Genomic DNA, 14,875 nt, shown 5'->3' with positions numbered 1-14,875 from the left:
CTCCCAGATCTTCCTTTATTTAAATAATGAAAAGTTGATTTACCCTCTGAAATACAGAGTCAGTGCTAGCCTTAAACTACCAGATACTCACCGAGTTAGGGTAGTTCAAGTAGCAGATCTGACAAGGCATATCCTGTGCTGATGACCTTGTATTCATCTGGCGTGTTCGAGACTTTTTACTTGGATTAATTACATGACACTCAGCAAAGAGCTTCTCCAGGTTTCCATCAAAGTACCTGCATTATTTAAACAGAAAGGATGAGAGCCCAGCAATAGCACACCGTTAGAGCTCTCCAAAAACCTGATTTTCTATAGGGAAAGTCAATGCAGTAAATTAAACCAAGACCATAACCTTTCTTGCTCAGAAGAAATAAGCTGTATGGCTACAAACTGTAGCAAATAGAAGCATATGTGTATGAAAGCAGATTGAATTTTTGTTGCTATTTTGACACTTTTTACTTTGTTTCTATCATGAGAGGTTAAGCTATTAGTATATTAACAGCACTACAATTAAAACCTAAGGATGAAAGTTGTACTATCTCTAAGTGGGACCTTATGAAGAGTAATGGTATTTCAGAAGGCTAGGCTATATTTTATACCAATGAATTCATTTTATTAATAATTTTAGTTATACCATTTTAAATATATTAGCAAGTAAACCACCTATAAAGCATACCTTATCCCACAAATCATTTAAAAAATGAAACTATTACATGTGTCTCATTCTACAAAAGACTTGCTTTCTAAATATTCTTTTAAAATAGTTTTTAATAGGAAAAGGGAAGGAGGAAACAAAAAAAATCTATCTTCAAAAGTTTTTATATCAAATCATCTATACATTAGCTTTTTCATAAAATATGTATCTAAATATATAGAAGTAGTTCACCATCTAATATGTCAACAGCATGGTATGGCAAGTACTAGCTACAGAGTTTCAACTGAACTGTAAACTTCTTGACAGAAGACAGTGGTAAATAGTTAGCACAACATCTCCCATTAATGCAGTTAAGACATGGTCTTTGGCCTCCTGAAATATCTTAATATTCTAAATGGAAAAGCAATAGATAGAAAAACTTTCAATGTGTGAATCAATATAACCAGCAAAAACATTAACATGGAATCTGATCAATTTACTTTTTAGCTTGTTAAGTCTAGGTTTAAATAACTACAATGTTCTAAACAGGAGGTTCTCAAGTTAAAAATAATCAATACTCAAGAGATTCTCAATATTTTTAGTGGAAATCTTGTTCAGGCTTTGTTCAAAGCATTTGCTATATCTCCGGAAAATCACTCATGAGAACAATCCACATCACTCTCCTAAGACTGATAAATATCTTTTTATAAATACTTTGACTACAGTTATGTGTCAATGAACTGGTCAAGTTATCAATCAAAATGTCAACATATTATAAAAGGGGAACTCATATGAAGTTGTCCCTGATCAAAATATATAGAGCAGATAAATCAAATGCTCTACTACAAAGGTTATCTCTGAAAAAAACCTAAGATGTAAGTTTTATCTGAAAAATAGAAAACGTATGAAGCTAACACTTAATATGAACAGGTAAACCAACTAAACCCCTTGTTTTTATAAAAAAATATTCATGCTCACAAGAAAAGACAAACTCTTGGCATCTAAAACTTAACTACGCAAAATTAGCAACTCCTAATACTTTGGTGAACAGACTAGACAGCATTCTATGCAAATACAGACAAACAGACATGTGCATATTTCATATAATCTCATATTCCAGGCTTATTACCTGCTTTCTTCACTGAACAATCTGTAACATCTTTGTCATGAGCATGGGTGGGTCTACGTTATCTTTCATTGTTGCATAATATTTCCCTGTAGGTATATACTATAATTTACTTGAAGCTGAACTTCACTAATTTTTCTGTGAAGATTTTGCTATTATTTTATGAGTTCAGTATGTAAACAGGAAGAGTAACCCTTTGTTTTATGGATTGCTTTCTTCCCACAGCTTCTAACTTGCCTTTGAATCTTGCTTAATGGTGTTTAATTGCCATTTTTAATTTTTATGTAGGCAAATTTACCATGCAACACTGTTGTGATTTATGGATTTCATATGAAGTTTTTAAAAAGATCTCTATACCCAAAGACTATAAAAATTCATTCATGATTTAGGTCATTCCTTTACACTGTTTCCATTAAAACTGTTGATTCACATGGAAATTATTTTTGTGTAGTAAGGGGGAAAGCAGGGATTCCATTTTATTTTAAGCCAAATGTCTAACCATTTACTTTAGGTCTCAGCTTAAACCGCACTTCCTCAAACAAATCTTCGACAGCTCCTCCCCCTTCAATTAGGTAAGGTTCTCTTGTATTACATCCTCACAGTACTTTGTACTCCCGTACAACACATCACATTACTAACGCTGTAATCGTCATTTTATGTTTTTCCTGCTAGAATGTAAACCCTATGAGGACTATTTTATTACTGAGGTAGCCCTAGTACCTAGAAGAATCTTACTATAAGTGTTCAATTTCTTTTTAAAGAAAACAGTGACTTTTTAATGATACCTGATAATAAATCTGAATTCCTTTATTTAGGAATATTTCTTAAAGATAGCAATATATTAGAGTTTATAGTTTTTGGTCCATTATAGAAGGCAAATAGCTTTCAAATACAGCCCAGGTAAACAGAATGGGGAGTTGAAGAATCCACTCATATTGCAGATCACAGCAGGCAGGCCTAGAAATTTTTTTCATTTATTAAGTTCCATTTTACAGAAATGTAACATTTTAAAATTTGTTATTTTTATTTATTACTTGTTTTGTCCACCAGTGACTCTGCTATGGTTTTCTGGAAGATACTGAAGTCTAATTTATTTTTACTAAACATAACTTAAAATGGGTACTTAAACCTATTTCGCCAACTTTCAATAATACATTGATTGTCCTTGTATTATATGACCCTACACTTAACTCTATAGTTTTGGTTGGAACTTCCTGGAGCTTTTCCCAGTTGATTGTCATTTTACATAATTTTTTCACTAATTACACTGTTTTGACATTATATAGCTTTTCTTTCAAGAATAGTAAAAACTGCTTTTTGTTTCCTAAGCTTGAGAGCCTTAATTACTTAGACATAATTAAAATGTTTAATTGTATTCAAATGCTCACTTTGGCCAAAATCCTACCCACCCCACCCCCAATATTCTCTATATTGACAGCCTCCATTTTCTTCTGGTACCCGTTGTTATTGAAGTCTGTGATCAAAATAATTCTCATTTTAGAATTCAAATCATTTTTCAACTGACATATATACAAGGTTTCTTCATTCTTTAAGTTTAGTTCTGTAGGGTTTTTATCTTAGCATTTAACTTTCTCTTTTGAAATGCCATTCAGGTAGTAATTACTTCAAGAGCTTTTAGTTATTAAGACCTGCTTGATTTGTACCCAGCCTTTGCTAATTTTCCTCCTTGTCTACCTTCTACTAATTCTTTCTTTGTCCTCTTCTTCTCTTACATATCTCCATTTTCCATAGTATCTGCTCTATTTCTTGCTGTTGCCAATGTGGTTTTAACTTCTGCAAGATTACTGCTCGTCCCTTTATTTTTTTTCTTAGTTCTGTCAGCTTCCTTTTCGTCTTGTTCTGTTGTTTCATCAGTTTATCTTTGATCCCTTATCTCATAGAGTCTATGCTTACTTTAATCTTCTTAAAAGAACAAAGAAGGTTTTTTCAGCCTGCTAATTATGATAGTTTTCTTAAGGACTACTACTATGCTCAAGAATACAGGTGGATTCTTAACTCCCCACAGTTTGTATACCTGGTCACTATATATTTGAAAGTTCCTTCAGTTTGCTGGCTCTTACATACACCCTTGCCTGTGAAAAACAGACCAAAATGGAGAAAGACTAATTCAATGTGAGGCACTGAAGTTCAGGTACCTTATTTAATGAGTTAACACACATATTCTCCCTCTGCTTCACTGACTTTGACCAAAGTCAACAGCTGCAAAGATTATGCTAGGACACTGCTGCCCTCCTTTCCTGCAAAATTTTCCCATCCTTTTGAGAAAATCATATTGATGAAAAGAAAAACAGAATAGCAGTGGTTTTTCCTTCAGCCCGCCTTTCCTCGGTGGGGCAAGGGCATGATTAGAGTATCCCCACCCCATCTCTCACATGGCCTAGATTAAAGATTGTTAGAATGGCTGGGAATTCCCTGGAGGTCCACTGGTTTAGGACTCTGTGCTCTCACTGCCAGGGCCCTGGGTTCGATCTCTGATCGGGGAACTAAGATCCTGCAAGACCCGCCACCAAAAAGATTGTTAGAAGGGCAATCTGAAAGGTTCTTCAGTAGAGATTATAAACCCTCTTCTCTCTCTAGGGTTCCTTCTGTTCATTCAGTATGTTTATATAAATATAGTTAAGCAAACTGGCACTTAATCAGCCAACCTTCCAGAAAATCTAGATCTTAATTTTTCATTTTCCTTGACTATTAGACAGAAATATACCACATAACAAGAATTATGGTTATGGAGAGGGGAGACATGGCAGGTGGGGTGTATCACTGGCTAAAGTTTCTTCTTGAATTCTGAATGACTAGCATCACTGTTTGCCATGTCAATATTTAATTTTGTCATTATGAGTTTATTTTAAAAGCCACTGGGGCTTCATACTTCATAAAAAGATCACTGTTGAAGTTGTACTTATTTTCACAACAAAATCGGAAAAGCAAAACTGTTAAGCTAATCTAAAGTTATATACTGGGCTTTTCTACTATTTATTTTTGGGTTACCAGAGTTCAATTCTCCTTATAGGTCTTTAATGCTCCCATATATTTTTATACATCACTTATCTACTACTATAAACCTGAGAGAGAGCTAAAACACACAAACATATATATGAAAATTTATAAAAATACATTATTTTATATATATATATATATATATATATATATATCTCCACAAATAAACATGTATAGAAGTAAATGAACTTTTACTTCTAAATAACCAAATAATTTTTGTTTCACATTCTCATGTGGCATTTTATGGGTACCAGACTTCAATTTCAAAAGGTAACAAAACAGTTACAATTATTCTATACTTTATGTTCTGACAAAGCACTAAAAAAGATCTGTGACATCAACATCTCTTCTAGGAATTGCCATTTCAACCATCCTTTGCCCCATTAACCTGATTCTAAACTGTGTAATTCTTTCCACTTTTAGAAAAGGTATATTTAAGGAAAAATATCAAAGGTGCAAAGGAAAAGATTTTCATTTATATCTTATGGATGAATAAAAACTGCCATATTTATAAAAAGCAAAAATAATAGATAATGCATGAAAACGCGTCTTAAACCAGCAAAACGGAACAAGAGAGTAGACACACCAGGAGATAAGGCTTTCTCCAGTCTTTACATATAAACATTATTTTCAGAGCTTATTCCTCATCTTCTATAGAAAGAAGCCAGTAGATCTAATACTGTATGGTAGTATAAGCAAGTCATTAAGAATTACTGAAGAGTTCTTTTTCTTTGGGGGAATGAGATTAGAACTGATGATTTGAGCACTATTTTTCATTTATAACCCCCTTAAAACCTTAAAATAAAACTTAAAACCTTTCAATAACTTTAATTGTGTTACTTAGATAAAAATTTAAATTTAAAAAGGGCTCCTGAAGTAGAAGGTAAACTTTAAACAAATTAAAAGATTTACCACATTCTTTGTGGTTTTTAAAGGTATTCTTTCAAAAGGACTAAAATTAGAATGTAAGGTTAACTAGCAAACATATGAACCTCTACTAAGTGAAGTTCAGAATTCCAGAGAACTAGTTAACTGTCTAGGGATTTAGGGATAGAAAATCTTTTTTTTCTAAGGAAGACTTTTGGCCCTCGTAAGAAAAAAGATCTAATGAGGACATACACAAGTCTATAAAAACTTGCTTTCAAAGTTTTGGGTTTTTTATGCTAGTCTAAAAGATAAATTTAGCTCATATTTTAATATTATTATACATGGTTTATAGCTAAATAAATGTACCGATTATGTATTTTTAAGAAAGAAATACTTTTTGAGATTCTGATAGACTTTTTTCCCCTATAGGGGAAAATGCAACCTAAAACAAAACAGAACCAAAAACCCAGCAGGATACTAAAAAAAATCTCCTGAGCTTGCTTACTGCTAAACAAAAGACCACCTGACAAAAAAGTTACTAAATACTGATAATATTACTTTCAAGTTGCAGTACAAAAATCTTATTGCATAATTTTTAAGAACCTTTCTGTGTTCTTGCATACTTTATCCTTTTGGTTCTAAGCCTTGATGAAGGCAAGTGTATTAAGAAAACTAACCACAGTGAAACAGATCTAAGATAACTCCATCTAGGCTTGAATTAGCAAAATCATAACAGAAACACAATAACTATGCCATCTTCCAAAAAGGCTCCCATTCCCATTTATTACAGAACAATTTAAATACACAAAAGCCAAAAGAAAAATAACTTGAACTCCCACATACGCACCACCCAGCTTTATCTATTACCAATATTTTGCTAATTAAAAGACTTTTTGGAAGAATAAGACTTCATTCTCATATGAACTTTCAAGGTAGATCTGAAACTACGCTGGACATTGTAAGAAGAAGCTAATAACGATTCCCTTCATAACAGAGAAGAGAGAACTCTACACTACAGGCCTCAGAAGACACATATGTTGGTTTCACTGGGTATTCCAGCCACACTTAAATACGCACGTGTCATCTTCACTGGTAGTTGTCCATGTTCTTTGGCTTGATTATGATTATTCCAATTTACCAAGTTCTGCTAACCTGAAACCCCTGGCACTTCAACAACTGCACAGTACCCAAAACATTCTAACTTATTTACACATGCTCATTCCCCTCCCCTGCGGATTCCAAGCTTTTATTACTTTCTCAAAAGAGACCATGGCTCTCAAGAGACCACGGCCCCCAAAACGACAAGAACCAATACTATTTTTTAAAACTATGTTTTACTTCAAAGAAAACAAAGACAGTAGTTTCTGTGCCCCCTGTCCAGATATGTGCATGCAAGGGAAGTCTACACCCTCTGCTCTGCTCAATGGTCTTTTCCTCCTGCTATACATGAACAGCACAACTCAGTAAATAAAATGAAATAAACTACTTGTGATTTATGCAATAATGGGTCTGATTCCAATGAAAGACAAAAATGATTTGAGTACAAGAAGAAATACCCTTTTATTATTCTGATAACGGTGTTTCAATATATTTAACGGAAACCCACAGGTTGTCAATGTTAAGAGCCTATAAACCAAAGTATGTTTAAAAATCTCGCTACGCTAAAACCAAGAATAAGCTATCAAAATATGAGACAGTATATAATTAAGATCATTTTTATATAGTTCCCTCGCAGATTAACCAACCATATGTGGGAACTGTGCGAGTTAGCGGCAATGTTAATTGCTTTGAAGGAAAGAAACCTACAGCTATTTGCAGTATGTCATTCTAAGTATGCAAGAGGTAGGAGGAGAATGCTTAGGGAAGTATAGAAAATAGTACCTAACTTCAGGAAGTCAAAATGACTTAACAGTAAATGTGATAAGAATTCAGGGACTAAGGAGATGCAGGGGGCATCATACAACCCAGGACAAGAACTAGAAAACTGCCAGTACTTCAGAAACCCTCCAAACATCCCTTTCTCAGTAACAAGCTCCTCTTTCCCCCAGAGATAATCACTACCCCATTTTTCTTTATAGTTTTACCACCTAAATATGCACCCTTAAAGAATATAACTTATTTTTGCCTGTTTTTGAATTTCATATAAACAGAACCATACAGGGGATAAGTATTCTGTCGAATTTGTTTTCCTTTCACTCTATATGACAGTTTTTAAGATTCATCTATGTAGTCACTCGTAGCTCTAGTTCATTTATTTTTCACTGCTGAACAGTTATATAAATATACCACAATTGTGTATCTATCTATAGACATTTGGGTTGTTTGTAGTTTGGAGCTGGTATGGATAACACTGCTATGAACATGCTTATATACAACTTTCAGTTTAGACATGCATATTTCTTTCTGTTAGGTATATATACCTGTGAGTGGAATTACTGGGTCAAAGATATGCATGTAAATGCTAAGAGAAAAAAATAAAAATTTTATATTTCTTTCTAAAATCATTTATTTTAACAACTTATCTGTAGACTCCTTTGGATTTTCAATGTAAACAATTCATATCATCAGTGAATATTAACTATTTAGCATCTGCCTTACAACCATTATACTTTATTATTATTTTCGGTATACTACTGGCTAGGATCTCCTTCAGTATGAAGTGAATGTTGAACATAAGTGAAGATAACAGACACCCATGTCTTGAACTCCATCTAAAAGAGAAATATTTTCAACATCTCAGCATGAACTATGATATCTCCTACAGATGTTTTTATAGATTTATTAGATTAAGAAAGTTCCCTTTAATGCCCAGTTTGCTAATGGTTTCTTTTTAAAATCGTGAATGATTACTAATTGTTAGCAACTGCTCCTCTGCATCTACTGAAATACTATTCTCATTAATTTGTTAACTGACCAACCATATTTAATTGTTTCAGGTTAAACCAACCTAGCATTCCTGGGATAAATCTCAGCTGGCCATGCTGGAATATTATCCTTTTTATGTATTGCTGAATTCAATTTGCAAATACTTTGGGTTTTTGTTTCCCTTTGTTTGCATCTATTTACATGATAGAAACTCTAATTTTTCTTTGGGTTTTAGTATCAAGATTGTGATAGACTTAAGAAGGTGAAGGATCCTCTTTTTCTGTTTTCTAATATAAAGTTATATATTATAAGGTTAGAGTTACTGTCTCATTAAATGTTGGTAAAAATTTCTAGTATATCCATCTGGACTTGGACTTTATAGAAAATTTCACTTTATAGTTATAGTCTCATATGGGTTTTTTATTTCTTATGTGAATTTTTATGAATTGCAAATGTCTAAGAACTTATCCATTTCATGTAAAATTTCAAATTTCAACACAGTTATTCACAATATCTTATGAGGTTGGGTTGTTTTTTTTTTTTAAATATCTGCAGGATTCAAAGTGACATTCCTTTTCATTACTGATATTGGTTATTTGTGCTTCCTTTTCTTGGCTAATCTCATCTTTTGGCTTCTTAATCCCCTTTACTGTATGTTTCTTTTCCATTTTATTAAAGTCTGCTCTGTTATTTCTTCTTCTATTTTCTCTGAATTTATTCTGTTGCTCTTTTTCTATCTTGACACATCTAGCTCATTAACTTGAGGCTTAAGATGAATGCTTAGCTCATTACTATCCTGATACATGCACTTAACATTCATTTATACACTTTTTAGCACAAATTAGGCTGCATTCCACAATTTTTTTCCCCTTAACATTCAAATAGTTGCTTAAATAGCAATTATGAATATTTGAGACTTTAATCAACACTGATAGAATTTTAAATATTGGCTTAAAAAAAAAACAAAGGCTAGGTACAACATAAAGCCATCTATATTAATTAAAAGATAGCACTGTTTCTAAATACATTTTCCATGATTACAGTATTCTACCATAGCACTTATTTTCTTTCACCTACTGAGGTATCATCCTACCATCACTTCCCCTTTTGCTATTGAGAAGTCAGCTGTTCTCTAGAAGAATGTAAGTATAATACACACTTTCTATATCTATTTTTCCCTCTATATACATTACATATACACACACTCTTACACTTTTTAAAAGTAATCTTTCTTGCATCTTTATTGCTTTTATGATTTTTTTATTTTTATAGTTTCACTATGTTTTAAAATGTGGATTTCTTTTTACCATATTTCATAAAATCTAAAATGCTTTGGGGGGGCTTCCCTGGTGGCGCAGTGGTTGGGAATCCGCCTGCCAATGCAGGGGACACGGGTTCGAGCCCTGGGCCAGGAGGATCCCACATGCCGCGGAGCAACTAAGCCCGTGCGCTGCAGCTACTGAGCCTGCGCTCTAGAGCCTACGAGCCACAACTACTGAAGCCCGCGTTTCTGAAGCCTGTGCTCCTCAACGAGAGAGGCCACCGCAATGAGAGGCCCGCGCACCGCCATGAGGAGTAGACCCCGCTCAGGGCAACTAGAGAAAGCCCGCAAGCAGCAACAAAGACCCCGCGCAGCCAAAAATTAATTAATTAATTAATTTAAAAAAATAAAATGTTTTGGTACCAAAATCTCATGATCTTATCAGAAAGTGAAATGGGGAAATTTTCACGTAAGTCAAATTTTCAATCTTGTTGGACTGTAAGGTGCCGTCAATTGAAAGATGCATTCAGATTTCGACAGATTTCTAAGATGTGAAAAACTACATCTTAGAATCAATGAAACAGTATTTTATTATGCATGGGAACTGTCAAGCTTCTTAGGGCAATTTTGTCTCTTACCAATCTGGAAAATTAGCCATTTTACCTTCAAATATCATCTCTGCCCCATTTTCTCCTCTTTTTCTAAACTCAATGGAGACCTTCTTGCTCTATCTTCTATTTTCTTAACTTCTCTCGTGTATTTTCCATCATTTAGTGTGTGTACTTAATTCTGAAGTGTTTTGATCTTCTAGTACACTAAACCTCTCTTTAGCTTTGTCCAACCTGCTGTTAAACTAATCCACTGAGTTAATTTTGCTTATTTTGTTTAGTAAGTTTTTTTTTTCAAATCTGTACAACAGCTCATACTTCCTAGTTCCCTTATGATAGCATACCTATTTTAGTCTATGTCTGACTAATTCTAACATCTGGAGTCCCAAATTAGTATGTTTTCATTACAAAAATAATTTGAGGAAGTAGTCTGAGGCCTTACTGTTCTTTCCCTAGAAAAGATTTACACTTGCTTCTGTCAAGTGCCTGGGTACATTAACAGCCTGGGACCATCTTAATCTAAGTTCAAGGCTTAAGGTTTTCTGGGCCACCCAGATGACCTGAATATATCTTCAGTCTTTAGAGGAGCTGGTTTACCTAATCCCCACTCTCTGTGGGCCGAGAACTCCAACTTTTTTCCCACTAACCAAAGGCCAACAAAAATCACATCTCAGTCTCTTAGCCACCTCTTCTGGATCAGCACATACTTCTAGGGCAAAGCAGACTGCGGTGCTTGGCTCATTTGTCTAGATTTCCACATTCTCTTGGGCCTTAACACTGTAATTCCTATTTTTCTAATTCTTTGATGTTCTTTCTTTTTTAATTTATTTATTCATTTATTTATTTTTGGCTGCTTTGGATCTTTGTTGCTGTGCGCAGGCTTCCTCTAGTTGCAGCGAGTGGGGGCTACTCTTCGTTGCGGTGCACGGGCTTCTCATTGCGGTGGCTTCTCTTGTTGCGGAGCACAGGCTCTAGGCATGCGGGCTTCAGTAGTTGTGGCACATGGGCTCAGTAGTTGTGGCACATGGGCTCAGTAGTTGTGGCTCGCGGGCTCTAGAGCGCCAGCTCAGTAGTTGTAGCGCAAGGGCTGAGTTGCTCCGCGGCATGTGGGATCTTCCCGGACCAGGGCTTGAACCCGTGTCCCCTGCACTGGCAGGTGGATTCTTCACCACTGCATCACCAGGGAAGTCCATTCTTTGATGTTCTTGAGTTTTTAAAAGATGTTTCAATATTTCATCTAGCTTGTATTATTGTATTTAGTGGATGGAATGGTCCAAATTACCAGAAGTTTCCCAGTCTCCTGTATTTTCTGTCTCAGTTAAAACTCCTTCACATCTCTTACATCAACACTCTGCTTTCAATTAACTGTCACCAACCTAAGTCAAGCCAACATTTTCCTTTTATCTGTATTATTGAAATAGTCTTCCAATTCGTCTTCCTGCCTCCAATCAGCTCATACTGCTACTGTAAGATTTTTTTCTACAATAATGCTCTTATATTACATTTCTGCATAAAACAACTTACTCAATAGGAAAGAAGTCCAAATTTATTTGCTAAGCTTTCAAGGTCCTCCATAATGTACTTCCTACTAAACACATCCAATCATTTCCCCTCTATTCTTCATGTACTCTAGCCACTCTAAATCTCATTACCATTCAATGCATGTTCCTTAAACTTCCTCCACGCCAACTTGTTTTCTGAACCTGAAATGCCCAGATTCCCACATTGCCCTTCCACCCTCCGCCCTTCCAGGTCCAATCAAATGCCATCTCATCAATAAATTCTTTCTCACCTAAGTCAGAAATAGCCTTTTATGGAGCCAGAAGGGAAAAGCTCCACGTGCCTCTGTGTCTGCGTGGGCCAGAAGAGTTCTGCATGCAGACTAGCAGGCCAAGATCTGAGCCACAGCAGCATTTTTATTTCAGATTTTAATAACCTTTTGTATGTGTTGAAAACCAAACCTTTTTAACAAGTTTTTAAAGCTTGTCATAAAAAACAGACGTCTTTTACAGTGAAAAACACACAGGGGAAAAAAATCATCTATTTTGATGTACCCTTTGATAATGATAAAACGCCTCACACATCACTCTCCATAGTGCACAGAATGAATGAGTTCTGGGCTAAGTAGAAAAAAAGGTCAATGCTGTTTTTGTTTTCTTTTAGAATCATTACCTTCTACCATCTTTCAACCATCTGATCTCTATAGTAGAAACATTATCATACTTAACATAGTTAAGTTTGAAACTTGTCTTATTTTAATGTAAAGATATGCTTCCTTTTTCCTACAGGCAGTCTCTCTCCTTCCTCACAATCCTACTGTGCAGGTACTATTGTTGCTCCTGTCAATATTTTCAGAAATGTTATTTTCTTTTAAGTGAAATTTCTAGCCTACACTTTGATGTCATGTGTTCCCTCTATCTTTCAAATTTCAAGGTTCCTCTTGACCCTATCCCTTACCCCAGGAAGCCTTGGAGACCTTACCCTGGCTCTCTGGACTTTGCATACTTTAAATAATTTAACTACCCTTAATTACTTGCAAAATAAAAAAAAAAAGCTTCATAATTTTCATACCTTATTACTGATTTTAATGGGTTGTTAATTTCAGTCCTGTAGTTTTATTTTGTTTAGATAGGGCTAGGCAAGGAAAAAAATAAAGACAACCATATTCAGCAGTGGGAAAAAAAAAGAGAAACAAATAACCTTTTATGTATTCCCATAAAACTTTACATCTAAGTACCTTGGGGATAGAAACTACGTATGATACATTGTTGCATGTACCTATTCATCACTAAACTTCTGCTCAATGTCTTACACATAACTAAGAGTCAAACATATTCTTGAAATTTATAAAGCAGCAAGATAGCAGGGAGACTAGGGAAAACAGAACGGATTTAAAAAAAAAAAAAAAAAGGAAATAAGTTCATATGAGGTAACTAAAGGAGAAAACTGCTCCAAGTTCATACAGGTAGTAGGTGGTGGAGCAAAGATCCCATGTTCTTAACCACTACAGTATAATAAGATAGTACATTTGCTGCTTTCCACACACTGTTCCCCAATAATACCTGAGTTGTTTAAAGAGGAAAGACCTCACTATACTGTAGAATAGTAATGAATGCTATCACAAAAGCCAGGCATCTGACAAACCAAATTTACTTTCACATTCCAGCAGTTAACTGTGAAACGATATACTATTATTAATGTGTTTAAGGAAAGCTCCATACTATCATAATAACATACAAGGGCTAACTCTAGTACCTAATCACTAAATGGGTGTTAATGCTTCAGAATGAAAAGTGAAAAGCTATTTGTAACATAGTCTGGAAAAGACTGATATCAGTTTTTAAGATTCTTTGATCATGCCAGTCCATTTAAAGTAGTGAGTCATCAGCCACCTGTATTTCCCCTCACCTCAGACAGGCCAGTTAACTCATTAACACTCACCTTATATACTGTCAACTAAAATGAGTCTTAAAATAACTGTAAGAGAAGAAATCTCAGCTGCAGGAAAGAAGATAACTGACCTTTTACTTGTTACCAACTTTAAAGGAGCTTAATTTGGCACAGGGTGGCTGTGGTGGGGGCGTTTTGGCTCTAACTCCTGCCAAACGAAAATCTGATTTACATGCGCGTAGTAAGTTAAATAAAAGTTCTATTGTAGAAAACAAAACCTAGAACGGGCTGAATTTAATTAAAATATTTACTAAACACTAACTATATATATTAGGAGTTGTGTTAGGTGCTAGGAATGAAAGACTAGTGAGGTATTTTCTACACAAGGAACTCTAACAGAAGTTGTGAAATATTAAACCAAATACATATTAAAGCACAAAGGAAAGAGTAATTAACTATCTTGAGAAATAAGAAAAGTATCTTAGACGTAAACCTTAAGTTGGGTTTTGAAGAACAATTAGGACACAGGACAATAAGAAAGGCATGCTAGGAGAGGGTCAATGACAGTATAATTCCAAAGGTGCTCCCTAGAGCTGTGGAGCTAATAGGCTACATTGACACCCACAGAAACCCTGTGGTCAGATAAAGGAAACATTTCCAAAGTTGAGGCAACACAAAAATGAATTTGGTGACCACCTTAAAAGTTCTGTACTACTCATGTGTAGTATAAGAAATAAAGAGGGGACTTCCCTGGTGCCGCAGTGGTTAAGAATCTGCCTGCCAGTGCAGGGGACACGGGTTCGAGCCCTGGTCCAGGAAGATCCCACATGCCACGGAGCAACTAAGCCCGCATGCCACAACTACTGAAGCCCACGTGCCTAGAGCCCGTGCTCCGCAACAAGAGAAGCCACTGCAATGAGAAGCCCACGCACCACAACGAAGAGTAGCCCCCACTCTCCACAACTAGAGAAAAGCCCATGAGCAGCAACGAAGACGTAGCCAAAAATAAATTAATTAATTAAAAAAAAAAAGAAATAAATAAAGAGAAGATTCAGAAAGGCAGACAGAAGCTGGAATTGTCATAAAAAGAAAGAGAAGGACAACTC

General features: G+C 35.1%; 1 protein-coding gene across 2 annotated transcripts in view; it reads right to left on the bottom strand.

Moving 5' to 3' along the window:
* ARIH1 (ariadne RBR E3 ubiquitin protein ligase 1) overlaps positions 1 to 14,875 on the bottom strand; it is a 116,945-nt gene that overhangs the window by 51,438 nt on the left and 50,632 nt on the right. For both annotated transcript variants that reach the window (XM_068555043.1, XM_068555034.1), the window contains exon 3: positions 92 to 236. In XM_068555043.1, coding sequence (XP_068411144.1) covers positions 92 to 236 — 145 coding nt within the window. The remainder of the gene's footprint in view (positions 1 to 91; positions 237 to 14,875) is intronic.

The sequence above is a fragment of the Eschrichtius robustus genome, chromosome 1, assembly GCF_028021215.1.
Source record: "Eschrichtius robustus isolate mEscRob2 chromosome 1, mEscRob2.pri, whole genome shotgun sequence".
Lineage (NCBI taxonomy): Eukaryota > Metazoa > Chordata > Mammalia > Artiodactyla > Eschrichtiidae > Eschrichtius > Eschrichtius robustus.
The sequence above is the reverse complement of the archived record's forward strand: the minus strand, read 5'-3'. Positions and strand labels throughout refer to the sequence as shown.